Source organism: Scardinius erythrophthalmus (genome assembly GCF_964197995.2).
Source record: "Scardinius erythrophthalmus genome assembly, chromosome: 2".
Classification (NCBI taxonomy): domain Eukaryota; kingdom Metazoa; phylum Chordata; class Actinopteri; order Cypriniformes; family Leuciscidae; genus Scardinius; species Scardinius erythrophthalmus.
The window spans coordinates 67,609,333-67,636,691 of record NC_138222.1 but is presented as its reverse complement, the minus strand read 5'-3'; the positions used below and the strand labels follow the sequence as shown (position 1 = coordinate 67,636,691).

The following is a 27,359-nucleotide window of genomic DNA, read 5'->3' as shown; positions in this document are numbered from 1 at the left end:
ACAGTATAATCGTTTATTCCTGCAGATGCATCTTGTGAGTGGGTCTGTATCAGCTAATGGAACATTTGCATATGTTTCCCAGCAAGCCTGGATATTCCACGGGACTGTAAGGGACAATATCCTCATGGGAGAACCATTTGACCAAACCAGGTAAAACTAGAGAACACCAAAAACAAAACATTCTTTGAACATTCTGTTGAAAAGCGTCGGGAGAGTTCACTTCTGCACAGTAAAATGATTACTAAAATATACAATCAAAAACAGGCAGTGCGGTTGCCAGAGTTTTACTTTTAAACCCACATCTGAAGTTACAGTATCACATTTTACTGGAGGCCAAATGCCAACACAAAGTCTATCATATTATCATCTTTATTGGCCAAAAGAGGAGAGCTTAATGGAGAACAGTGGATGATTTAGAGTGATAAACGGCACTAATCTGAACGAAGACAAAAACGTACAGTCATGTGCTAAAGCAATGAAATTACACATTAGCTACAATAGATCTTGATGAATCCTCTACAGCCTGACCTACATAAAAAGGTAAAAAGAAAACTTTCATGAAGATATAGTGATTTAAAAATAATCAAATATCATATGTGTAACACAAATTGAGCTGATGAAATATATCTCACAGTTAATGAGGTGTAGCAAATTAGCCATTTTAAATATTAATAATCAATTATAACTGGTTATAATTGATTATGAATATTTGGATCAGTTAATATAATTAACTTACTATCGTAAATTAATATTACAATCAATTAACCTGTTTGTCCCGTGAACACTCAGGATTAATTGTTTATTAACTCTAAGAAATGTTCATTTCCGGAGCATGGGAAATGTCTTTCTTCATTTACAGTACTACTAAGAGCAGTAACCAAAATCTAAACGATTAGTGACTCCAGTTATGAGCTTGAGACACGGACAACTTTACGTGTGACATGAACAAGATTTTATTAACTAGTCTAAACACTGAAACTACTCTAGCATACACACACATACATGCATACAGTTTACCAAGGGAAAGAGAGCTGAAGCAGAATACAGGAAAGCAAGAAGTTATAGCATTGTTTGAAATTCAGCAGATCAACAGCCTTGAGCAAACCATCAGTTTAGTTCTAACACGCCCTTCCTTAAAAGGGGTAAGGATACTTAATGTATCAGATAATGAGACTAAGTTTGATACTTGCATGTCTCGCCCATTTGAATTAAACTGTCCTGATGCAATTTGTTGAGGCTCCAGTTGATCTTTGCTGATGTGGTCTTGATGAGAGAGAGCCAGTGGGAGTCAGAGAAACTCCTAGTTCAGCATCTTCTTCACGTCAGGATCCCAGAAAAGAGTAAGAGAGAGCTAAGAGCTGATCTTGGGGTTTTTAAAGTGTGAAGGAGTAACACCCTGTGGAGGAGTGTCAGAGCCAATGAGAAGATTTCCCTTTGGGGGGATATTTTTACGACCTATTGTTCAAGCAGGGCATTTGAATATGTAATTTGATTGGAAATTCCTTTGGGTCGTAAAACTCTTATCAGTCTCAATGTGTCCTGTAACAAGACACCACGTCCTGCCAGTGTGTTAGCTTCATTTGTGATGTTAGTTTTGGGGGAAGTTTCACAGGCCTTTGTTGGGAGAGTGAGTTTGCTGGATTATTCATTAAAGGCACACTATGTAGAAATTGTGTTTTTGTCAAACTGCTAGACCCCTAGAGTCGCTGTGGAATACTTGCAAATCGTAAATACTGGACTGGTCTAATTATCAACAATGGATGAATGAACAGCATCGTAAAAAAATGACATACTACAAGCAAGCGCTGCTACATAGAATACAAACAAGTTTACAAATAAGAGATTTATTTACTGGTCACTTCATGCGTTTTCTCAGATCGGATAGCTATCTGATTTATCAAAACGATTCCATTTACACCTGGTCACATAAATGTGTTTTTGCGAAACGGATTTAAATCCGATCTTCAATTCCCGCACTATATGCAGATTTAACGGATTGCACGTCACCGAAAGCAACAGATATGAGCTGCATTTTATTGATCATCAGCTAAAATTTCAAAATCAAAGACGGCAATAAGAGAGAGCGGCAACAGCCCTGGTAAGATCATTTCATTTCTTTACTTTTAATGATGATGATGATTGTGTGTTAAGCGTCTGCGACTTACTTTCACTGTGATTTGCGATAGTTTGCATATTGGTTTGATGAATTGACGCTCAGCTTCTCATCTGCGGTGATGCGTGTTCCAGTAGCGTCGTCATATCTGGCAATAACATATAGCCTATAACACGCTCTTACACGTTTTTTTTTTTTTTTTTTTTTTTTGCATTTTTGAGAGGAGTACAATTTACAAATGTGGTTTCAACAATCAGATGCATTTACACTTGTCCAGTTTCGTCTGGAATGCGTCTCAGACCTCCTCCTGAAGTGGTTTGAGCAATTGGATTCAAATCCGTCTTGAATGCGTTTTGGAGGGCATTTACACCTGGTCTTTTCACGATCAGATAGCTATACGATCGAAGAAAACGCATGAAGTGGCCAGGTGTAAACAGCCCCCATGACAAAAACATACGCACGAAAGCCGAAAACAAACGCTGGTTGGCCTCTCCTCTCATGTCCAAATTTGAGGAAGTGGTGGGGGAAGTGCCATATGCCGTAAAGCAGTCGAATTTTGTAGTTATTTTTGTGCTCGGGTTACTACCCGAACCCTGAAGTTACATAGTGCCAGTAAAAGCGATACAGACCCCACCAGGCTATGGCAGACGTGTCATTCAACCTATTGTAAGTCGATGTAACATCACAAGGGTCTTGGAAATATATTATGAAGGTTGAAAAGCTACATAGTGTGCCTTTAAATAAATGAATAATTTGTGTGTGTCTGATTGGTCCAGACGCTACAGTGGTCACATTAAAAAAAGGTCCATGGTCTATTGTCAACAGTATGTTAGCAATGTGTGAGCTGTGCTCATACAGAAGTCAAGCGTTTTGTTGGTCAATGTGGCGAAATCTGAAATGACCCGTGAAAAATTCTTCAAACAACTGTATGTGCCTCTCTGATAGATGTAAATATTATCTAAATAGTAAGCAGATCAATGTCATATTAGAGTGTAAAAGAGTAGTTTTGTATGAAACTTGACATTATTTCCCCATGGTAAGTGTGAATTTAGTGAGCAAAGACTCTTTAGACACCACTAACCCATTCGTCTTGAAATGGCAAGTTTTAATTAACCTCAGTGTCAGTCCTACTATGCTCCTATGAAGCTGCCCCTCACCTTTCAAACACATGTAATCTGCCAGATCCTGTTTTATAGCCATGAAGACAGTGAACCGTTTTATGGTGTGTTTTTTAATTGCTTGTAATGGGGTAAATTTCTGGCTCTGGTCACAGTCTCAGCTGCTTTAATCTGTCAAATTGTTGAACATTGATCCTTTGTACTGAGATGAACTGCTGCATCCTAAAGAAAAGCGGTTATGTGTTTGCTGTGTTTTAGATATGACCGTGTTATTCATGCCTGCTGTCTGAGACCTGATCTGCCAATACTTCCACATGGAGACCAGACAGAGGTCCGTTTCCACATACTCACCAACACTCTGATTAGATACTACTATTTGTTTTTTATTTTATTTAACCATTAAATGTTTATAATACTAAGGAGTACAGTTGAAAGGAATGCATATAACGTATGGGGATAATAATATAGCTTGTGTGTGTGTGTCAAGATTGGAGAGCGAGGTATTAATCTTTCAGGTGGGCAGAAGCAGAGAGTCAGTTTAGCCAGGGCGGTGTATTCTAACAGAGACATTTTCCTTTTGGATGATCCTCTGTCTGCTGTCGATGCGCACGTTGGGAAGCACATTTTTGAGGAATGCATCAAGAAAGAGCTGAAGGGCAAATCCATCATTCTGGTCACTCATCAGCTGCAGGTAATCTCTCTCACAGCATAATCCATAATGTCAATCATTTACTTTGCAGGATTTTACTACTGCGGAGGTGTGGTCCCGAGATCGCTACTGCGCAGGTCTGGTCCGAAAACGCTAATGTGCAGGTCTGGTCCTGAGATCACCACTGCGCAGGTCTGGTCCTGAGATCGCCACTGCGCAGGTCTGGTCCCGAGATCGCTACTGCGCAGGTCTGGTCCCGAGATCGCTACTGCGCAGGTCTGGTCCCGAGATCGCTACTGCGCAGGTCTGGTCCCGAGATCGCTACTGCGCAGGTCTGGTCCCGAGATCGCTACTGCGCAGGTCTGGTCCCGAGATCGCCACTGCGCAGGTCTGGTCCCGAGATCGCTACTGCGCAGGTCTGGTCCCGAGATCGCTACTGCGCAGGTCTGGTCCCGAGATCGCCACTGCGCAGGTCTGATCCCGAGATCGCCACTGCGCAGGTCTGGTCCCGAGATCACTACTGCGCAGGTCTGGTCCCGAGATCGCTACTGCGCGGGTGTGGTCTCGAGATCGCCACTGCGCGGGTCTGGTCCTGAGATCGCTACTGCGCAGGTCTGGTCCTGAGATCGCCACTGCGCGGGTCTGGTCCTGAGATCGCCACTGCGCAGGTCTGGTCCCGAGATCGCTACTGCGCAGGTCTGGTCCCGAGATCGCTACTGCGCAGGTGTGGTCCCGAGATCGCCACTTGCCAGGTGTGGTCCCGAGATCGCCACTGCGCAGGTCTGGTCCCGAGATCGCTACTGCGCAGGTCTGGTCCCGAGATCGCCACTGCGCAGGTCTGGTCCCAAGATCGCTACTGCGCAGGTCTGGTCCCGAGATCGCTACTGCGCAGGTCTGGTCCTGAGATCGCTACTGCGCAGGTCTGGTCCCGAGATCGCTACTGCGCAGGTCTGGTCCCGAGATCGCTACTGCGCAGGTCTGGTCCCGAGATCGCTACTGCGCAGGTCTGGTCCTGAGAGCGCTACTGCGCAGGTCTGGTCCTGAGAGCGCTACTGCGCAGGTCTGGTCCCGAGATCGCTACTGCGCAGGTCTGGTCCCGAGAGCGCTACTGTGCAGGTCTGGTCCCGAGATCGCTACTGCGCAGGTCTGGTCCCGAGAGCGCTACTGTGCAGGTCTGGTCCCGAGATCGCTACTGCGCAGGTCTGGTCCCGAGATCGCTACTGCGCATGTCTGGTCCTGAGAGCGCTACTGCGCAGGTCTGGTCCCGAGATCGCTACTGCGCAGGTCTGGTCCCGAGATCGCTACTGCGCAGGTCTGGTCCTGAGAGCGCTACTGTGCAGGTCTGGTCCCGAGATCGCTACTGCACAGGTCTGGTTCCGAGATCGCCACTGCGCAGGTCTGGTCCCGAGATCGCTACTGCGCAGGTCTGGTCCCGAGAACGCTAATGTGCAGGTCTGGTCCCGAGATCGCTTCTGTGCAGGTCTGGTCCTGAGATCGCCACTGTGCAGGTCTGGTCCCGAGAATGCTAATTTGCAGGTCTGGTCCCCAGATCGTTACTGCGCAGGTGTGGTCCCGAGATCGCTACTGCGCAGGTCTGGTCCCGAGAACGCTAATGTGGACGGCGCAGGTCTGGTCCCGAGAACGCTAATGTGCAGGTGTGGTCCCGATAACGCTAATGTGCAGGTCTGGTCCTGAGAACGCTGATGTGCAGGTCTGGTCCCCAGATCGCTTCTGCGCAGGTCTGGTCCCGATAACACTAATGTGCAGGTCTGGTCCCGATAACGCTAATGTGCAGGTCTGGTCCCGATAACGCTGATGTGCAGGTCTGGTCCCGAGATCGCTACTGTGCAGGTCTGGTCCCGAGAACGCTAATGTGCAGGTCTGGTCCTGAGATCGCTACTGCGCTGGTCTGGTCCTGAGAACGCTATTGTGGACGGCGCAGGTCTGGTACCGGTCCCGAGATCGCTAATGTGCAGGTCTGGTCCCGAGATCGCTACTGCACTGGACTGGTCCCGAGAACGCTAATGTGCAGGTCTGATCCCGAGATCGCTACTGCACTGGACTGGTCCCGAGATCGCTACTGCGCTGGTCTGGTCCCGAGAACGCTAATGTGCAGTTCTGGTCCCGAGATCGCTACTGCACTGGACTGGTCCCGAGATCGCTACTGCACTGGACTGGTCCCGAGATCGCTACTGCGCAGGTCTGGTCCTGAGAACGCTAATGTGGACGGTGCAGGTCTGGTACCGGTCCCGAGATCGCTAATGTGCAGGTCTGGTCCCGAGATCGCTACTGCACTGGACTGGTCCCGAGATCGCTACTGCACTGGACTGGTCCCGAGATCGCTACTGCACTGGACTGGTCCCGAGATCGCTACTGCACTGGACTGGTCCCGAGAACGCTAATGTGGACGGCGCAGGTCTGGTCCCGAGATCGCTACTGTGTACTGCACAGACTCAAGCCCCAAGATGTCAGCACCATATCGGGACACTGGCAGCTTCACTACTCACCAATGGAAGAGAGCAAAGGGGCGTTGTCCATCTTTTTTTACAGTCTATGACAGGGTTCACCAATCTCGGTCCTGGAGGGCCACTGTCCTGCAGAGTTTAGCTCCAACCAGCTCCAACACTCCTGTTTAAAAGTTTCTAGTATGCCTAGTGAGACCTTGATTAGCTGGTTCAGGTGTGTTTAATTGGGGTTGGAGCTAAACTCTGCAGGACAGTGGCCCTCCAGGACCGAGATTGGTGAACCCTGGTCTATGATATCGACCAATCAGAGTTTTTCAACCGCGGAAAGGGGTCAATAAAACAGCTGGAGAACAATTATGTCACATTACATGTACCTCAGGAAAGCCATTTAATGACCATAATATAGGCTATAGCATGTTAGTTGGCTAGGGAAAAAAAAGAGCTATGGAGAATATTTTGTTAAATATGTGTACTATATTACATATTTATTATATTTTTACTTGTATCATTAAATAAAGTTGTTATTGTAATAAAAAAAAAAAAAACGCATGACATTTAATTTGAGTTATTTGTAATCTTAAATAATACTGCCAGCTGATAGGGCTGTCTGTATGTTTACAGCATTATGTGAGTTTTTTTTTTTTTTTTTTTTTAGAAAATTTAACACCTATCTTGTGTACCTAATATTTATCCAAATGAGTCAATATTAAATCAAATCACAAGAATTGAATGGAAATCGTTAAATTTGTGTCAAGCAATAATAAAAAAAGCGTAGCTTACCAGAAATTGTACCATGTAAACATTGTAACATTGTAACCTAATAAAATTCAGTGTAGTTACTAAAATGTTTTGACAATCATAATACACTTATTGTGATGCAAAATTATAAAAAAAAAAATACTCAAAAGTTGGCAGCTATAGATGTGTATGTGTCCTCAGCTGCTCCGCTCTGTTGTGTTTGCAGTATTTGGAGTTTTGTGATGAGGAGGTGTTGTTGGATAATGGGGAGATAATGGAGGCAGGCACTCACAGTGATCTGATGAAAGCTAAAGGACACTACGCTCATCTCATTAACAACATCCAGAGCAACGTAACCACTCTCGATTACTTTACACATGACATGAGCCATTCAAACACTACAAATCATTTACTCCGACACATTTCCTCTTATTTTTCACTTTTGGATCGTATAGGAAAGTACAGAAGCTGATTCCAACACACACACTGAACACAATGACTCTAAACAGACCAATGCAGATGAGCCCAGAGTCAACGGCATAGAAAACCCAGGTTAGTGGATGAATGTGTTATCTCAGGGTGTTATCTCATTTTGGATCTCTTTAGGAGCTGACCAAGTGTAAACTTTTTCAAGCAGTCCTTAAAAATAAATGATTATTTTTCAAATATATATATTTTTAAATTATTTAAAAAAATATATGTTTTCATTATTAACTGCAGTGACTTTTCCTGACATCATTTTATTTTGTAATAAATTAAAAAAGACAAAATTCTTCACTATGCAAATATGTAATTTATTTATACATTTTTGCAATATCACAATTATTTAATATAATTAAATAGCTGAACATAATTAATAATAATTGAATTATAAAGAAATGTTTATCAAAGCAAAGCATGACGGCTTCCATAGAAGTTCTATAAGCACCTTTACGTTTAGCGTGAACATTTTAAGCACATCATTTTGTGTTACAGATGTGAGCCAAATCACCTAACTTGATAGCCTTTGGAGGAATTACATACATATGCAATCCCTACATCTTCCAAATATTAAATGTAATGATCATGCATTTGTGGCAATCTGGGTTTCAAGTGTTTACTACAATGCCAATTATGGCACTAAACCGACTACGCCACCCCGGAAATGGGCCGGGGACCCACAGTTACATAACTGTAAAGCACACAGATTCGCAGTGGCTGAGTCAGATATCAGACAATGGATACACGGTTCACAGATTTTATTCAATTCGAACAATAAAATACAAACTGATATCTTTTGAATATACAAACATTAAAGAAAGGAGAATGCATCAGTCATGGAGCATGATACACAAACACACACATTACCACTTCAGAATTGGGGAGTTCATATTGCCTATCCAATAAACACAGCAACTACTCGTGCTCTCACACAACACCAAATTCACCCGCTGTGAACACTGCAGATCGATAGCCGAACCACCACCACACACAGAGGACTCTGGCTAATCTGGAACCCCAGTTCTGAGTAGAAGAGAAGACAATATAATACAAACAAACACACAAACTAAGTCCATGTAGCCTAATGGTCTATCAGTTACACTTGTCACGTGCTACCAGGAAGAATCAGTTTGTCAAAATAATGCAATCGTTCACTGGCTGATACTAGTTAACTCTGTCTGCCCAGCGGCCGTCCTATAAAAATGTATTCTCAGACTGCAACACAATAGAATACTCAATACTTTGCACTCGATGGTGTGCAAATTGTGGCCTCATATTGACAAATAGTTGTTCGACATGTCTAACATACTCCTCAGCCAAACACTCCTGGACATAAACACGGTGCATAAAGACGCGCTTAATGAGATGCCAATCTCATCTCCTTTTATACTCCCTGAACGCACCGTATCCGCCCCTAATCACTCTCGTAATTGATCGCATCACCACACATTCATAAGCAATTCATCCTCTTCACTGTAAAAAAAAAAAAAGTTGAGAAAACTTAAAAGTTTAAGGCAACCAGCTGCAGGACATTTTTGAGTTTTCTCAACTTACGTGTTTGAGTTATCTCAACTTTTTTCAACTTTTTTCATGTTAAATAGTTGAATAAACTTTAAAAACTGAATTTGTCATACAAAACGTAAGTTGGATTTTTTACAGTGTGTGCTCTTTTGGTGAGACAAACATCTGCTAACATACATCTATCTTTCTTTTATCTTTCTAGCTTTTGAAATGTCTGATGAGAAACATGTAACCAATGAATTACCCAAAGACTCCACAGAAACAAGAGGTAGATGTATAAACATCTTCACAATATATTATTATGAATAAGTCCATAATGTTCACTCAGTGTGTTCAGTTTAATCTGATTTATAAGTGTGTGTGATTGATTGATTGATTGATTGATTGATTGATTGATTGATTGATTGATTCAGGGAAAGAGGATCAGTTGGTAACACAAGAAGTGTCCCTTGAAGGTTCAGTTACGTGGAGGACTTACCACCAATACTGCAAAGCTGCTGGAGGTTTCTGTTCTTTGCTGTCTCTCTCCATCTCGTCTCTCTGTCCGTATGTTATAAACGCACTGTTTCACATTCTGTCTTTCTCTTTACTTCTATCTCTGTAGGGTATACACTGCTGGCAGTTGTTATACTTGTCTTCACTCTTCATGTGGGATCGACTGCTTTCAGCAATTGGTGGCTCAGTTACTGGTTAGAACAGGGATCAGGGGTAAACACACACACACACACACACACACACACACACACACACACACACACACACACACACACACACACACACTCATCTGACTCATCAAGACCTTACCATCCCTTTTCAAACTGTTTTCTCTCTGTGTTCTTGTAGAACAATTCCAGTCCTAACCTAACAGCAAACAGCGGTGATATCTCAGAGAATCCAGACCTGTCATTCTACCAAATGATTTACGGCATTATTATTGTTGCCATGGTCCTGCTGAGTGTTGCCAAGGCCTACACCTTCACTAAAGTCACTCTGCATGCCTCTTCCAAACTCCACGACACAATGTTCAAACGGGTAAGATTAGCAGATTTACACTCCCTGAATTTTTGCGTTTAGATCATATTATTCACAACCGTTTTGACCCAAAGGCCCACGCAAATGTCTAAAATAAGAAAAAAAAAACAGTAGACATCAGTATCACTACTGATCAGTAATCATTCATAGTGCATTGTAAAAAGATGCCATTAAAACAGATATTTAAAATAAACCATCTTTGTTTTTTCTACATTATTTTGGAGATTCAATGTGAAAGTATTACAATATAAAAAAAAAAAAAAAAAAACTGCAATGTTAGGTATGATTAATCTCGATAATAATTAATTACAGAAAAAATGTTTTTAAATAATCTTTTTAATCATTTGACATATATATATATATATATATATATATATATATATATATATATAATTTATTTTATTTATTTATTTCATATATTCTTTTTTTCAGATATGTACATGGTGTATTTTTAATGTTTATTTTAATGTTTGTTTTATTATTATTATTATTATTATTATTAGTAGTAGTAGTAGTATTATAATTATTAATAATAATAATAATAATAATAATATATTAGTGATATATTAGATTAACATGATTCATTTTGTGATTCCAGAAGTTTAAAAAAACTGAACTGTTCTTTAAAAAAAAAAGTTATCTTAATTTTATTTTTTATTTTATCATAATTTTAATTTAGATTAGAGAGAGATTGTTTTACTATATTAATAATAATTTATTAACTTAAATAATTTGTATTCATCCTGCAGCCTCTTGGTTGACACAAACTCCTTTTTGATTGTAAGTGATGACGTTTAATAGGACAGTTTGTTTAGTGAGCATTGTGCTACTGTTTGTTCAGTAAAATGAAAACCATTTGAGAAGAATTTTGATACGACTATATTTTTCATCAGATCCTTGGCAGCCCAATGAGTTTTTTCGACACGACTCCAACCGGCCGCCTGGTGAACCGCTTCAGTAAAGACCAAGATGAGGTTGACGCAGTCTTGCCGTACAACATGGAGAACTTTCTGCAGTTCTGTCTGATCGTGACCTTCACCATTCTCATCATCTGCGCAGTATTCCCATTCCTCCTGATCGCCGTGGTGGTTCTCGGACTCATCTTCGCCTCAATCCTATAGTAAGACACGAACATTGCACCTTAACATCATAAGATGTGTTTTTGATCAGAAGTGGAATATAAAGATTACAATCACAGATTCATGCCGTTTTCTTTTGCCCTAGTGTTTTCCAAAGGAGCATTCGTCAGATGAAGAGGATGGAGAATGTGAGCCGTTCTCCCTGGATCTCCCTCACCACCTCTACCATACAGGGACTCGGCACCATCCATGCCTATGACAAAAGAAAGCAGTACGTTGAACGGTAAGATATTACTGACAATATAATTTTATATTAGAACATATTTAAGAAAGACATTACATGTTGCACTTGAAATGAGTGACCCTCATGAATCATTCCCCAGTAATTATCCTAAGCTATAACACACAAGCAGAAGTGTTAATATTTAGACCAACAATACGATTACGAGTGTGATTATTAACAGCTTCTATGCAACAGTCTAAAAAACAAGAAGTTAATATTGAAACTGAAATTGAATTGCAACACAATAAAACACAATTCTTTGTTTTCCTCCACCAATGAAACTCCACCAAATTCCTGAATGAAACTACTTTTGACTGAATCAGTTGAATCACTCCTGATGTAATGTTGTAACCTGCAAAAAGAGTCCCAGTGCTGTTTGACCGTATACTGTCAAACAAGGATCAGAACTAACTGTTGTATCGTTTTAAATTACATTTAGGCCATGCAAACTGTGGCTTTTAAAGGAACACTCCACCGTTTTTTCATATTAAACTGTTATTCCCTTAACTAATTAACTAAGACGAGTTGATGCATACCTCTCTCGTCTCAGTGCGTGCTAACTTCTAACTTCATCTCTGTTTGATCCCTAATGAATGAACTGGGCTAAGCTAAGTGCTAGCAAAGTTTCGCCGCGCGATTGAGTGCACGCACTGAGACGAGAGAGGTATGTATCAACTCGTCTTAGTTAAGGGAATAACATAGTTTAATATGAAAAAACGGTGGAGTGTTCCTTTAAAGAGAACTCGGTACGAAATATTTTTTTCTCTTCACGCAAAGCCAACACTAATAAGCTCAGAGCCTACGTTGCCCCCACAAATGTAGCAAACATCCAATGAATTCAAAGCCTCAAATTGTTTGTGTTTCCAATAACAGGTTTAAGACGCTGAGTGACATCAACTCAAACCACTTCCTGCTGTTTAACTGTGGGACTCGCTGGCTGTCGTTCTGGCTAGGCTTCCTGTCCGCTACTGTGACTCTAATGGTGGCACTGTTCGTAGTGCTCAGCCCCAATGAGGCCATAAACCCTTCTCTAAAGGGCCTGGCCTTATCTTACACGATACAGGTAACTCTCACAGCTAGACTAAGGGGCTGTTTACACCTGGCCACTTCATGCGTTTTCTCAGATCGGATAGCACTAAGACCAGGTGTAAATGCCCTCCAAAACGCATTCGAGACGGATTTGAATCGGATCGCTCAAACCACTTCAGGAGGAGATCTGAGACGCATTCCAGACGAAACTGGACAAGTGTAAATGCATCTGGTTGTTGAAACCACATATGGAAATTGTGCTCCTCCCAAAAATGCTTAAAAAAATAAACGTGTGAGAGCGTGTTATAGGCTATATGTTATCGACAAATATGACGACGCTACTGGAACACGCTCAACTTTATTCATTAAGCCAACGTGCAAACTATCGCAAATCACAGTGAAAGTAAGTCGCAGACGCTTAACACAATCATCTTCATTAAAAGTAGAGAAACGAAATGATCTTACCAGGGCTGTTGCCGCTCTCTCTTATTGCGGTCTTTGATTTTGAAATTTTAGCTGATGATCAATAAAAGCATATCTGTTGATTTCGGTGACGTGCACTCCATTAAAACTTCATATCGTGCGGGAATTGAAGATCGGATTTAAATCCGCTTTGCAAAAACACATTTATGTGACCAGGTGTAAATGGAATCGTTTTGATAAATTTGAATTAATTGAATTGAATTAATGTATTTATTTCGAGCAATATATAATGACACCTAACAAAGGCAATAAAGAAGCATTTTGATTAATCTATACAACAAGTTAAATTGATCATAATTTAACAACATAATTCCATATATTGCTCGAAACGGAGTGGGTAGAAGTCAAACTTATTTAAACCCACCCCGGTTACAATTAACAGGAAAAAACAAAAAACAAAAACAAAGGTAGTTGCTTCCTTAATTATTAACATTATCATAACACTCAATTAATTGTATATATAAATGCGTATGAGAAAAAACATAAAAAAGAAAATGACAAAAAAAAAAAAAAAAACACAAAAATATCTTTAATATTTAAGATATATAATCCATATATTACTGCAGGTAACAGCCCCAGACTATTCCATAGTTTAACCCCGCATACAGACACACAAAAACTCCTCCTAGTTCTGATCGTTGGTATTAAAAAGTTCCCATAACTCCTCAAACTATACAACTGCTCTCTCTGTGTGAATAACTTTTGTATGTTAGCAGGTAATAGGTTATGAAATGCTTTGAATAAAAATTGTGCTGTATTAAATTTAACTAGGTCCCATATTTTTAATAATTTCGATTTAAGAAAAAGTGGATTTGTGTGTTCAAGATATTCAGCCTTGTGTATGGTATGTAAAGCCCTTTTTTGTAAAATAGTGAATGTATTAAGTTATTATAATTATTTCCCCATACTTCAACACAGTAAGTTAAGTACGGTAGAATTAGGGAACAATACAAGATACGGAGTGTATTCTCATCAAGAACCTGTTTGGCTTTATTTATTATCGCAAGGCTTTTGGAGACTTTGGTTTTTATGTGTCTGATGCGAGTTTTCCAAGTTTTTCATCTATCTCAATCATCTTATCCGTTGCCAAATAATATAGCTTTAGTTTTATCTAAATTTAAAGATAATTTATTACTATCCATCCATTTTTTTATATTCCTTAGTTCCGTATTTACCTTATCATAATTGTCATTACAATAGAAAATGTTGTTATCATCTGCAAACGAATCCCTTGAGTAATTTAGAAACATGAAATATATAATTGATGTACAAGTTGAATAGTTTAGGGCCCAATACTGACCCTTGGGGGACACCACAAGAAATTACACGACAGTCAGAAGAGGACTCACCCATCTGCACATATTGCGTTCTGTCACTCAAATCGCTTTTTACCCAGTTTCCAGCCACCCCTCGTATCCTTTAGTTTCTTGAGTAATATTGCATGATTGATAGTGCTTTTTTCAAATCAATAATATTCCAATGGTAATTTTTTTATTATCCAATGCATTTGATAATTCTTCTGTAGCATCAATTATAGCTGTAGATGTAGATCTTTTGCTTCTAAATCCATATTGACTTTCATTAATCAGTTTATATTTTTCAAAAAAAAATTCTAATCGAGTATTAAATATTTTTTTCTAGAATTTTTGAAAATTGAGGAAGCAAAGAGATTGGTCTATAATTGGTAAAATTATGTTTATTTCCATTTTTGAACAGTGGAATAACTTTTGCAATTTTCATTTTCTTGGGAACACAACCATTTAGTGACTGATTACAGATGTGCGTTAGAGGTGTAATCAGTGACTGATTACAGATGTGCGTTAGAGGTGTAATCAGTGACTGATTACAGATGTGCGTTAGAGGTGTAATCAGTGACTGATTACAGATGTGCGTTAAATCAGATCCGATCTGAGAAAGCACATGAAGTGGCCAGGTGTAAACGGCCCCTAAAACAGTAGGCGAACAACTGAAGGATATCTGAGCACTTTGTGTTCATGCCGTTTCAGCTGACTGGAGTCCTTCAGTTTGTGGTGAGATTGTCCACTGAGCTGGAGGCGAAGTTCACCAGTGTAGAGAGACTGCTGGAGTATATTACGGTAAGAGACGAACATTAGGTCAACCTTCGGGTCATCATGCATTCATATTCAGTTTAGCCAGTTCAGATAATCATGAACATGGTTTTATCACTGCTTCATTGTGTGCTGCAGAGTTGTGTATCAGAGGGTCCACGAAGTGTCAAAGGTGCTCACGTCCCCGCCGGCTGGCCACAGGAGGGCGCCATTACCTTTAAAAACTACAGTATGAGATACAGGGACAACACGCCCATGGTCCTCAGTAATCTCCACGTTCATATTAATCCAGGGGAAAAGCTTGGCATTGTGGGACGTACTGGCTCTGGTGAGAGAGAACATGTTCTATTTAAAGCTTAATTTTATGTTTTTAAATGTTACGAATCATTTCCGCTTATTGTTATAAGTTCAGATTTATGTAGTAATGCATAATGGATTAAATTAAGAGATGGGGGGAATCAATGTTAAAGTCGTCATTCGACTTTATGACCAAATGTGGCTGCCATCATAAAAATGCATAAAGTAGCTAGTGGATTTCAGTATTATTATTATTTATTTTATTTTTATTTATTTATTAGACAGTAACAAAAAATGCATAACAAGAAGTCATCACAGTGACATTATACATTAATCAGAACTGTCGAGGATAACACAAGGAAGTTACAAACTTATTTCCATTGTGGTCCTCGTTGAAGTCTGATAAAGATGGCCAGGCAAGTTACAGATGACTAAAAGGTACCTTGTACATTCAGCCACATCCAAATAAAAATAAAATAAACAAATACATACACTGCAATAATAAATATTCCTTAAGATCACATAAAAAATTTAATCTAATTAGCATTTAGCAACCATTCACCACATGCTCTATTAAAACAACGATCTGACTGGCTTAACTTAATCTCAACTGGGAGTTTGTTCCATTCCATTGCTGCTGTGTACAACTGTTCAACTGTTAACTGTTAAAAGGTGTTTTGCCCAGAACAGCTCTTAAATCAACAAGGAACTACTGTATGTCTGTGGCACTACCTCTAGTTGAGTAGCTATGAGAGTTCCTAATAAGCTTAAAATAATCTTTAAAATACATTGGCTCATTCCTATACAAAATCTTTCATGTTAATCTCAGTTTCAACTGTCAACCATTTTAATTTCTTACGTTCGGGAGAGCCGACATGGTTCCTATTGTTGAGGTTTAAAATTACCATCCTGACTAATTTATTCTGTGCCGTTTGGAGTTGAACTTTTATCCTCTTAGGGGTGCTGCTGTACCATGTAGTACAGGCATAATCGAAGTGTGGCTATAATCGAAGTGTGGCTGAATTAAAGCATTTGCTAACATTTAGTTTAATGTTACATAAAGTTTCTTTATTTAGAAACTGAATTTAATTATTTGGTTCACTTTTATAATAACCCTTTGACTATCCAAATCACAGCCTAAATATTTTACACAATTTTTAACTTCAATCTGGGTGCCACCCACAGAAATTTTGAGCTCAGGAGTTCTACTCAACCTTATTTTTGAACCAAATAGAATAGATTCAGTTTTCCCCAGACTTTAACTCATCACTTAAATGGTTCTCAATAATTATTTGTCCTTATGGGAGAACACCAAGGCTGAATCATCCACGTAGAGAAAAAGATTACAATTGCAAACAGATTTCATATCATTTATATACAAGAGAAACAACAATGGGCCTAGGACACTACCCTGAGGCACCCCACACGTTATTTCTCTAGCCTCAGACAGAGTGCTGTTAATATCAACTCTTTGATACCTCTCAGTCAAGTATGATCAAATCCATTCACATGCCATACTGTTAAAACCTAGGGCTTTTAGTTTAATCAGCAAGATCTGATGGTCAACGGTATCAAATGCTTTCTGGAGGTCTAACAATACCATGCCACAAAGTTTACCCAAGTCGATCTCTCTTCTTAAATAATCTGTCAAATATAATAAACACGTATCCGTAGAATAAGATGTTCTGAAACCAGATTGCAATTCATAAAACAAATCAGAATTACTAATGTAATTATTTATTTGCTCTTGTATTATTCAGGGATGCAAACACGTGTATGGTCAAAAAAGAGAGAGGTTATCAAAGCCCTCGCCCCGCGGCAAATATCCAGATACTTATATAATTGTGATGAATTTAATCCTTTGTAAATTATCATTTTGCAGTGTAAGATTACGGTTAACACCTTTAAATATTACATAAATATATTATTATGTATTTTTATTAAACTTAACTATTAAACAAAAAGTAATTCTTGAAAAAATCTGCACAGTAATTGTATAAAATCTAAACATGTTAATAAAAACAAATTGCTATTAGTACTCTTCTAAAATTCAATCAGGCAATCATTTCTCAATTTTAGATTTATACATTAATGTCAAGAATTTAGAAGTGTATATATTTATATAGCCTACGTTACACTACACAGAAATAATACACAATTAAATTATGCTTATTTTAAATGTATTGAGCAGGCTATGTATAAAAAAAAAAAATCCTGCTGTAACCGGAAGAGGCGCCCGCGCTGTTTGAATAACGTTACTGAATGGAGAATGAGTGACAGCCGCAGAGGAGGGAAAACGAGTTTCCGTACACTTTAATGATGTAAATAGACTTCTGTCCCTCACATTAAGCTATGGAATGGCTTCAGATGACTTTGTCACCCAAAGTCACCCAAACTGATGTGAAAAAAGCGGGAGGCGCCGAAAAGCTGTTTGCATCCCTGATTATTCTCTCCAGAACTTTTGATACAACCCCCAAAATCGAAACTGGTCTATAATTACCCTCTTCTGATTTGCTCCCTTTTTTATATAGCGGAACAACCCTAGCAAGCTTCAGATCTTTCGGAACTCTACCTGACATAATTGAAAGATTAAAAATATGAGTGAGATATGGAGAAATATATTCTGCAGCATCTTTTAAAAATCTGGCAGAAATTTCATCTAGACCAATTGCCTTCGAACACTTAAGTTCCTTCAATAACTTTAATACCTCGTCCTGTGATACCATAGAAAGGCTTGGTAGCTTTTACTTTTCAAGTAAAAAAGGAGTTAAATTTATCCGCAACCTTTAATTGATTAGAAGAGAGCTCCCCATTGATGTTAAGGCAAATATTTTTTTGTCTTTGTCTTAAGCCTATTACTGTACCCAATTTGTTTCAATGACTGCCAAAGTTTCTTTGGGTTAACTTTATGCTCAGTTAATTTATCACGAACAAAGTCCCTTTTACACGTTTTAATCATCTTTTGCACTATATTTCTTAACTTCTTATAATTACCCAAGTCATCCCGCTCTTTACTCTTCCTAAATACAGAAAAGGCTTTATTTCTCTTACTAATTGCTTCTAAAATATCACCATTCATCCATGGCTCTGACCTCAGTTTTACTCTAATAGTTTTTATCGGAGCAACTTTATCTACTGCCCCCATGCTTCATCAACATCCGAACATAACACTAAAGGCCAATTCACTCAACACTCAATAAAGACCTCACGACTATATTTTCTCAATGACCTGACCTTAATTGTGTTTTGTTTCTTCAATACAACTTTATACTTTTTCCTTGTACAATAAAATGAGTGGTCACTCATAGTACAATTTACAACCCCACTCTGAGAAATCATAGATTGCTCAGATACCAAAATGAGATCAATGACCGTTTGACTCATTTTAGCCACACGTGTGGGCTCTTGAATTAATTGCTGTAAATCGAAAACCTGGCAAAACGTATTTAAGGCTTTGTACATCCCATGCTCCTTGTTAGAGACATCAGTATTAAAATCACCTATCATTATAACCTCATCCTTAAAATCACTACAGGGGACAAAAGATTCTTCCAACAACTGATAGAAATGATTCTGATCAGGAGGTCTATACAGAGCCCCAATTAATATAGGCTTACTTTTAGTTAACCGTACATCAAACCACACAGCTTCAATAAGATCGTGATTTAAATCCATTCTGCCATTAAAACAAATATCAGCCCTAATATAAACACATACTCCACCCCCATTCTGATTTCTATCTTTTCTTAAAACAACATAATTTTCAATTTCAATTTCAGTCTCTGAAAAGCACACAATCCCAACTTTACTATTACACATCATCAATCTTATCTCATCTAATTTGGAAAAAAGACTGCGAACATTGAGGTGCATAATGTGTAGACCTTTGGTGAAACTGAAGTCCAGGAACGGAGACTCTGCTTGTAGCTTTTCTACCACGGAAGTGTCAGTATGAGTTTGTGCAGACCTTTCTGTGTGTCCCCTGCCGCCAGCTTCTGCTGACCATTCCGTTGGCACCAGTGTTGCCAACTATTTTCAAAGGAAAGTAGCTAACGCCTCCCCTAAAAGTCGCTAAATGTCGCTAGATGACGTCATACATCAATTAGCATATTCATGACGTCATCTTGGCGTACTTGCGTTCTGCCTGCCTAATGTTTTTTCTCATTAAAATCATGCCTACATACTGTATTTTAATATAACATAACATAACATAACATAACATAACATAACATAACATAACATAACATAATATAATAGGCTATATAGCCGAATGTCCAATAAAGCTGTTCTCATTTACTATATTTTTTTGTCAGACAATACGAGTAGCTATTGAATGACTATTTTTTATATGTGTAAAATTATCTGAACTGAGAGAGTTCGGGAACTGGGTGAACTAAAGCACTGTGATAGTGAGTATTACAAGTAATAAGCACAAGAAAAGAAAGGAAAATAAAATGGTCAAACTAAATTCTTTAAATATAAAACAAAAGATAAGTGATAAGTCCGTCCGTGGAAACAACACTGCTCATTCACGTCTGTCAGCTGCCGTGCTGCTGCCCTCAGCCATTCACAGAACAGGGTAGACGCAGAGAGAGGTGTGTGACGGCAAGGAGAAAGCAAATCTCGCGCTCGCAGGACTCATGCTGGCAACATTTGGAGGTTACTGAGGTTTGTTCAAAAAGTAGCTAGATTAGTCGCTAGTCGCTTTTTTGAAAAATTGTCGCTAAAGGGGTCTGAAAAGTCGCTAAAAATAGCGACAAAGGCGCTAAGTTGGCAACACTGGTTGGCACAGCCTGTCCGATGGTAACGAAACTTTCCCCCGCCGGGGTTCTACTGAGCCGTCCACTGTTGCTCCCACAGAAAGGCGATCTCCACGTGCTTGCCGGCTTGTTGTTCCAACTTCTCCTCTGACTCCGTTACCACACACCTGCCGTCCAACGCACCCCAGCAAACACATTTACGTTGTGGCAACGTCTGTGGCACGTTGCATTTCTGCTATGGCAACGTCGCTGTCTACGTGCTCGCAACATTGTAACAACGTATAATTTTAAGACGTGACAGCGACATTCAGCAACTGAGAGACGACGTTCTGACAATATTTTTATATGGTGTATTTTGTTAGATAATTATATACTTTTTATCATTTATTGTTTATCTATATTATTTAATGGGGCTATCAACACCTGCAAGTGTAACCTACACTTTGAAGAGTAAAAATGACAGAAGGTTTCGTTAATTAAACTGCATATAATCAAATTGCACTTCCAAAAGTCATACATTTGTGAAAAAAAGAAATAAACGAATATTCAAATTTATTTCAAGTATAATAAATAAAATATAAAAAGCAAAGGCAGATCAGAACATTTAATGAACAAAACCGGGTCTGTATGGCAGACAGTAGCCGAAAGCAGGTGTCACTGGGGAAACATCCACAAATCCAGAGGAGCAAAGAAACGAATGAGACTAAATAGCGGAAAAATCAAACGAAAAACTAAACAGTGCGAGCGATGCTTCGTTAATCACATTAGAAATTAAAGTTGTAGGTTGTGTTTGATTAGCCTGGCTCCGCCCTCCTACGTACTTCTGCTCAATTTCATTTTCCTTCAGTACTACATCTGGGACTGCTGTATATTCTTAGGTTTCCAGAAATCAATTTTTTGTAGGACCAATCAGCGAATAGAGGGAGTGGCTGAGAACGATGACGGTGATGTGATCACACACATGACTAGCGTCGGCCAATAGTGAGCCTACGTGTGACGTACAACACAGACGCGCTGCTCTATCAAGACTCGAGGAACAGAGAGAAGGAAATGAATAGTGGAATAAAGTCGTTATTTTTGTTTGTTTTTGCGCACAAAAAGTATTCTCGTCGCTTTATAAACTTTATAAAAGACAGACATCTTATTCTAAACATAATCCTCTGATCATTCGGACGACCACACGTTAGCGATTGGCTATGGCAGATCCTGAGTGACTCTGGGCAGATCCAATAGTTTTGAACTTTAACAGAGAACCCGCCTTCAAGGAAGTAAACGTTTCTCAATGGAGAGAGGCCAGACTCTCTGTACAAATGAAATGTACGAGAGTCTGGTAGAACCAGGCTAGTGTTTGATAGCTGAGGTAGGCTAAATTAAACGCAATACTCACGTATCCTTGCTCGATGATGAATGAGATCACAATGAGCTCAACAACAGGTGGTTGGAATTTAAAAGGCTGATTTTCGCGCTTCAGGGCAGTGACGAGTACATATGTAGTCCAGTGATTGTCCAGACACCGTTGACACAACCTTAAGCAATGGCCCTGAATGGTGGTTTAATGTCAACATTGTGACAACGCTGTAACAACCTTCACTACACAACGTAGTTATAGCAACCTTTTGGCCATGTTTTTAAAACGTTGTTAGAAAGTTGGCTACGTTGTGCCAACGTTCTGTGTTTGCTGGGACCCTCCTTCCGGTGCCAGCCACCCTCCATGTCCGCTGTCGTAAAATCTCAGATTCCCCGAAGAAGTAAAGTCATGTAATATAAATGAGGATGTTCTGCATCTCATATAGTTTCGCTCTCTTTCTGTTTCAGGGAAGTCCTCTCTGGGCGTGGCGTTGTTCCGTTTGGCAGAGCCGGCTGAGGGCACTATTCTGATAGATGATGTGGACATCTGCAAGCTGGGCCTGAAAGATCTTCGCAGCCAACTGTCCGTCATCCCACAGGATCCTGTACTCTTCATCGGCACTGTCAGGTGACCTCTCACCGACCAACTCTACACTTCTATTCATTACGTCACGATGATTCAATTTACTTTACTCCTTTTTTTTTTAAATTCACAATAAGTACTTATTCTAGCAGTCTTATTCATTGAAATGACCTGAACTGAAATAAGGCAACATTCATTGTGTGATATCGAAAAATAAAATGGCAATTATCCTCGATACTTATAACCTCAATCGGTAACACTTTATAATAACTGCACGCTATTAATCATTAGTTAAGCATTACTAAATAGTTCATTCATCATTTATAAAGCATTAATAGACATTAATAAGCGTTTATAAATACAGCTATACATATCTATAATGTGTTTATTAATTGTATTTTCATACTTTATTAATGATCAATTTAACATTTCTAAATGAAGTATTGCATTGTTTACAAACTAGTTACATTATTTACCATTATTTACAAACTAGGTGTTTGATTGATTCATTGATTCATAAGATAACTTAGAAAGTGTAAGTAAATGTAGTAAATTCAGGCAGTTATAAAGCGTTTAGTAGTGGTCAGTTAACTATGTTTGTGAGCTCATCTAAAGTTATGCCTTGTAAAGCATTTATAAAGGAGATTTAAAGGCTCAGTTTTCTTCAAAACAGAAAAAAAGAAAGAAACACACACAGTGATACAGAACATAAAAATATTTAACAGTCTTTAAATCTCCTTTATAACTGCTTTACAAGGCATAACTAGTCCTCACTTTAGATGAGCTCACAAACATAGTTAACTGACCACTAATAAATGCTTTATAACTACCTGAATTAACCCTGAATTACAGTAGAAATACATGTTAATAAAGCATTTATTAACACACTAAGTAACTATTACTATACAGTATGTGTGAAATTATAATGTTTTTAAAACAGTTTATTAATCTTTTACTTACACTTTCTAAGTGATCTTATGAACCACTGACATCTCCTTAATAACTGGTTTGTAAATAATGCAACATTTCATTTGAAAATGATAAATTGATCATTAATAAAGTATGAAAATACAATTATTAAGCACATTATAGATATGTTTATAAATCAAGAACAAAGCATTTATAACTGTATTTATAAACTGCTTATTAATGTCTATTAATGCGTTATAAATGACGAATTAACTGTTTACTAATGCTTATCTAATGATTAATAGTGTGCAGTTATTATAAAGTGTTACCCCTCAATCTTGTGTACATTTTTGTGTATTGTATTCTTGTACATGTTGTAATGTGCAGATTGAGGAACTGTGCCTTCAGTGTGTGTGTGTGTGTGTGTGTGTGTGTGTGTGTGTGTGTGTGATTTACTGTGTGTAGGTATAACCTGGACCCGTTTAACAACTACAAAGATGAGGAGCTCTGGCTGGCGTTAGAAAAGACCTTCATGAAGGACACGGTAAAGACTCGCTCTACACAAGGCCCGCAAGCAATACTGGATATAGTTTTGATTATGTTTCAAGTACGTACTTCTCTAGATCTTGTGTCAGAGGGCTTCTCCAAATATGTTCCTCATTTTTCAAATAGTAGAACACAGCCTGAATGCTCACTCTTTTTCAGCTACAGGTTTCAGACTTGATCAACATTACCTGTTTTAAATAATGATGCACTTCTACTTCTTTCACTGTATATGATAAAGTTAGCTTTTCAGGTGATCAGCGGGGTGCCATAGTTTCATTATTTCACCACTCATGGTTTCTAATAGGAGCAGCTCAAACATCATGGGGCCAGTTGTTCAAAGGTAAGCTGATCGGATTTTGGTTATCGGATTGGATCAAATCTTGAAAATGGGTTGTTCAAAAGGGAAAGAAGGAATCTGAAATCAGATTAGATCATGGAATCCAATCCTAGTTTTAATCTGGATCAAACCTTCAGTTTGTGTGGTTCAAAACTTGTCAGTAGGATTTGGATAACTTTGATCCAAAAAAACAGGATTATCCTGATCCCAACAGGGGGTAGGATTTCAAGTCAATTCCAGGAATAAAATGTAGTAAAACTTTAAAATTGGTCAAACATACAACATTTGTATCATGTAATATACACACTTATATTTTTATTTTGCTTTTGATTAGCTTAACTGTTAAAGTATTACATAATATGTAGCCTAATGTCTACTTCTAAAGACTTTAGGTAGCCTACTGTAAAGTTAAAAAGAGATTTTGGCGCCATTAAATAGTCCCCAAACAGCTGTAAAAATCAAACAAAAAAATTATATTTAATTCAAAGTGTTTTATCACTGTTTCTAAACTACATTGGCACAATCATAAGAGATGAACCAGTCAAAAGATCTTTGCAAGCTAACACAAAGTTCTTTTGGTGAACGCTATACAAAACCTTTCTGAGAGAACGCAAAAGCATTGAAATATTTTTTTTCCCTATCTCATATTTTTTACATGACCATGTCCCTTTGGGGCTTCTGTAGATCACCAGTAATCCAGATTTGGTAATCGGAAAAAGTCTACATCCAGATCAGGGCGATCCAATCCAATTTTGCTTTGAAAAACCGGCACAAAAGTAAGATGGATTACCTGATCCTGGATAGCAAAACATGGGATTTCCAAATCCAGATCATTTTGATCCAGATTAAATTTTTTGAACAACTGGCCCATGAAGTTAATCTAGCCTTTTATGTGAGGATATAATTTATTGAGAGAGCAAAAAAGAAAGAAACACACAATATAAGAGTGTGTAGTAAAAGTAATAAGTTACTGTGAGCTGCACTATAGTGATGAAACAGACGTAACATCTGCTTAAATTCTTCTCAGTACCTTTCACACTTTGGTCCACGTTAACATAAAAAAGAAAGGAGAAACAGTAATTGAATATAATGGTCATAGTATATAAAATAAAGACTCAAGCATTCAGGTGTTATCCGCACTTCTCTTTCTCTCTCTTGCAGATTGCTAAGCTGCCAGACAAGTTACACTCTCCAGTAGTGGAGAACGGAGAGAACTTCTCAGTTGGAGAGCGGCAGCTCATGTGTATGGCCAGAGCACTGCTCCGTAAGTCCAAAGTAAGACTACAAAACACACACCAGAATCCCTTGCTCTTAACAGGGTCTGATCAATTCGTGTTCATAGATCATTCTATTGGATGAGGCGACGGCGTCTATAGACTCCGAGACTGACAGCATGATCCAGCGCACCATCAGAGAGGGTTTCCAGCACTGCACAGTGCTCACAATCGCCCACCGGATTAACACCGTGTTGGAGAGCGACCGCATACTCGTCATGGAGCAGGGCAAGGTAATCCACTACTTTTTAATGTATAAATTGACATTACATTCAACTAAATACAGTACATTACTGTCTGATAGCATTATTGAAGACCTCTATTCCCCTTGTGTAGCAACGCATAAGCTATTTTCTGTGATTTTGTGGGCACTTCCGATTCATTCGCAGCTAATAACCGGAAGAATAACAGAATGATGTAAATGGTAAAATGATTATGATTATAAATTAAAATAATATGATGGCAAATATCAGTTTGCAATGGAAGCTTGTTTACGCCACTGAATAATAAATAAATAATAATAATTGCGACTTTTTCTCACAATTCTGACTTTTTTTCTCACAATTGCGAGATATGAAGTCAGAATTGTGAGAAATAAAGTCGCAATTCTGAGAAATAAAGTCAGAATTGCATGATATAAACTATTCTGAGGTAAAAAAAAAGTCTGTCTTTTTTCCCTTAGAATTGGACTTTATATCTCACTATTGTGAGTTTATATCTGACAATTCTGAGAAAAGATGTCAGAATTGTGAGATATAAACTCACAATTATGTGTTATAAGGTCAGAATTGCGTGATATAAACTCGCAAATGCGAGAAAAAAAGTCGCAATGATCTTTTAAAATGTTTTATTTAGTGGCGGAAACAAGCTTCCATAGTTTGCAGCATAACAGGCAGTTTTTGTACAGCAGCTAAACTAAATGGAAGTGGATGAGAACGGAAAGCCTCGACACAATCGCTCTTACATTAAAGCTCCAATATGTAACTTATTTCCTCCAGTTGTGTACTTACAATATCTCAAAAGTCTCCAAAGATTTTAAATAACTGTCCGTCCCGGAAAAGAAATGTCGCCTCTCAGTGAGGCAATGTCCGCACTATCCTTTTTTTTCCGGTGTGGACCATGTGATATTCCACCACACCGGAATATCACATGGTCAAATGCGGAAGTGGTGGTTATAGCGTTATAGCCATAGACTGTATGGTTATTGCTGTTATGGATCACGATTACTCTTTGGCGAGTATTGAAGTGCCAACAAAACGAAAGCGTCCATATTCGGATACACGCAGACTGTGTGACAAACGGAGGAATAAAACCCGGATAAATATCGGCCAGGCATTTTCGAGATGGAGAGAGCTGCGCGACAATCTTGGACTTGACAGAGACTCTGCTCTCGCGAGTGTAGGCTATTGATAGACAGGTAAGCAAATCATTTTTTTTTTTTTTTTGTATAAGTAACGTAATAGTTACAGTAAAGATGATTTTAATAGATATGAATTACACCACATGCCTGTAATAATATAGCATAACATTTCACGTTCCTTGCAGTTCATTAATTATGATGACATAAAATAATTCGATCAGACATACAGGTAATACAAAAACGAATAAATTACCTCATCCGTGATCATGATTCATTAATTCCATTTAGATACATCGCTAGATGGTGAAAACGCATTAAAAACGACATCTCCCATCGTCACCTCCTTCATAGCGTCATCAAGCTTCGCTTTTGTTATTGTTGGAAACTGCGCCCTCTTGTGGTTAAAAAATATTACATATTGGAGCTTTAAGAGTGAGGTGAACATAAGCCCTGTTGTGTTTTCTCCAGGTGGTCGAGTTTGACCCGCCGCAGGACCTGGTACAGAGGCCGGACTCTCTGTTTGCCTCTCTTCTAGCAGCAGCTAATCGAGCCAACTCGTGAAGCGCTCGGAAATTGATATTATATCTGTTTCACACATAATAAAGTCTCGTTTCTGTCTTGTACTGTATATAAGGCTTGTATGCTTCTAAGAACTTTCGAGGTGAGTCCGTGTGTGTTTCTCATCTTGGACGCCAGCTGTCTCTCTCCTCCTCCAGCACCAGAGTTTACTGGGCCACGGTTACTCACTGGAGACACTAACTGATGAAATGTTGAAATTTCAGCATCGTTGTGCATCTCAGACTGATGAGGGATTGAGGGAATTATTTTAATTTAGTGAAGAGACGGCGTGAAAGACATTAATCAGATATCAGTGAGTTTTTAATGCT

General features: G+C 38.9%; 1 protein-coding gene across 1 annotated transcript in view; it reads left to right on the top strand.

Moving 5' to 3' along the window:
• The window catches only part of LOC308705917 (ATP-binding cassette sub-family C member 12-like), a gene marked incomplete at both ends in the record, with an annotated part of 45,179 nt that extends 18,146 nt beyond the window's left edge, over positions 1-27,033 (top strand). The window contains 19 exons of the mRNA XM_081391215.1: positions 26-150; positions 3,490-3,562; positions 3,719-3,922; positions 7,310-7,435; positions 7,539-7,635; positions 9,287-9,352; positions 9,498-9,587; positions 9,689-9,792; positions 9,928-10,116; positions 11,010-11,236; positions 11,341-11,478; positions 12,352-12,541; positions 14,997-15,086; positions 15,198-15,387; positions 21,932-22,091; positions 23,421-23,499; positions 25,000-25,113; positions 25,181-25,345; positions 26,941-27,033. Coding sequence (XP_081247341.1) covers positions 26-150; positions 3,490-3,562; positions 3,719-3,922; positions 7,310-7,435; positions 7,539-7,635; positions 9,287-9,352; positions 9,498-9,587; positions 9,689-9,792; positions 9,928-10,116; positions 11,010-11,236; positions 11,341-11,478; positions 12,352-12,541; positions 14,997-15,086; positions 15,198-15,387; positions 21,932-22,091; positions 23,421-23,499; positions 25,000-25,113; positions 25,181-25,345; positions 26,941-27,033 — 2,520 coding nt within the window. The remainder of the gene's footprint in view (positions 1-25; positions 151-3,489; positions 3,563-3,718; positions 3,923-7,309; positions 7,436-7,538; positions 7,636-9,286; positions 9,353-9,497; positions 9,588-9,688; positions 9,793-9,927; positions 10,117-11,009; positions 11,237-11,340; positions 11,479-12,351; positions 12,542-14,996; positions 15,087-15,197; positions 15,388-21,931; positions 22,092-23,420; positions 23,500-24,999; positions 25,114-25,180; positions 25,346-26,940) is intronic.
• Between the last annotated feature and the right edge of the window lie 326 nt (positions 27,034-27,359).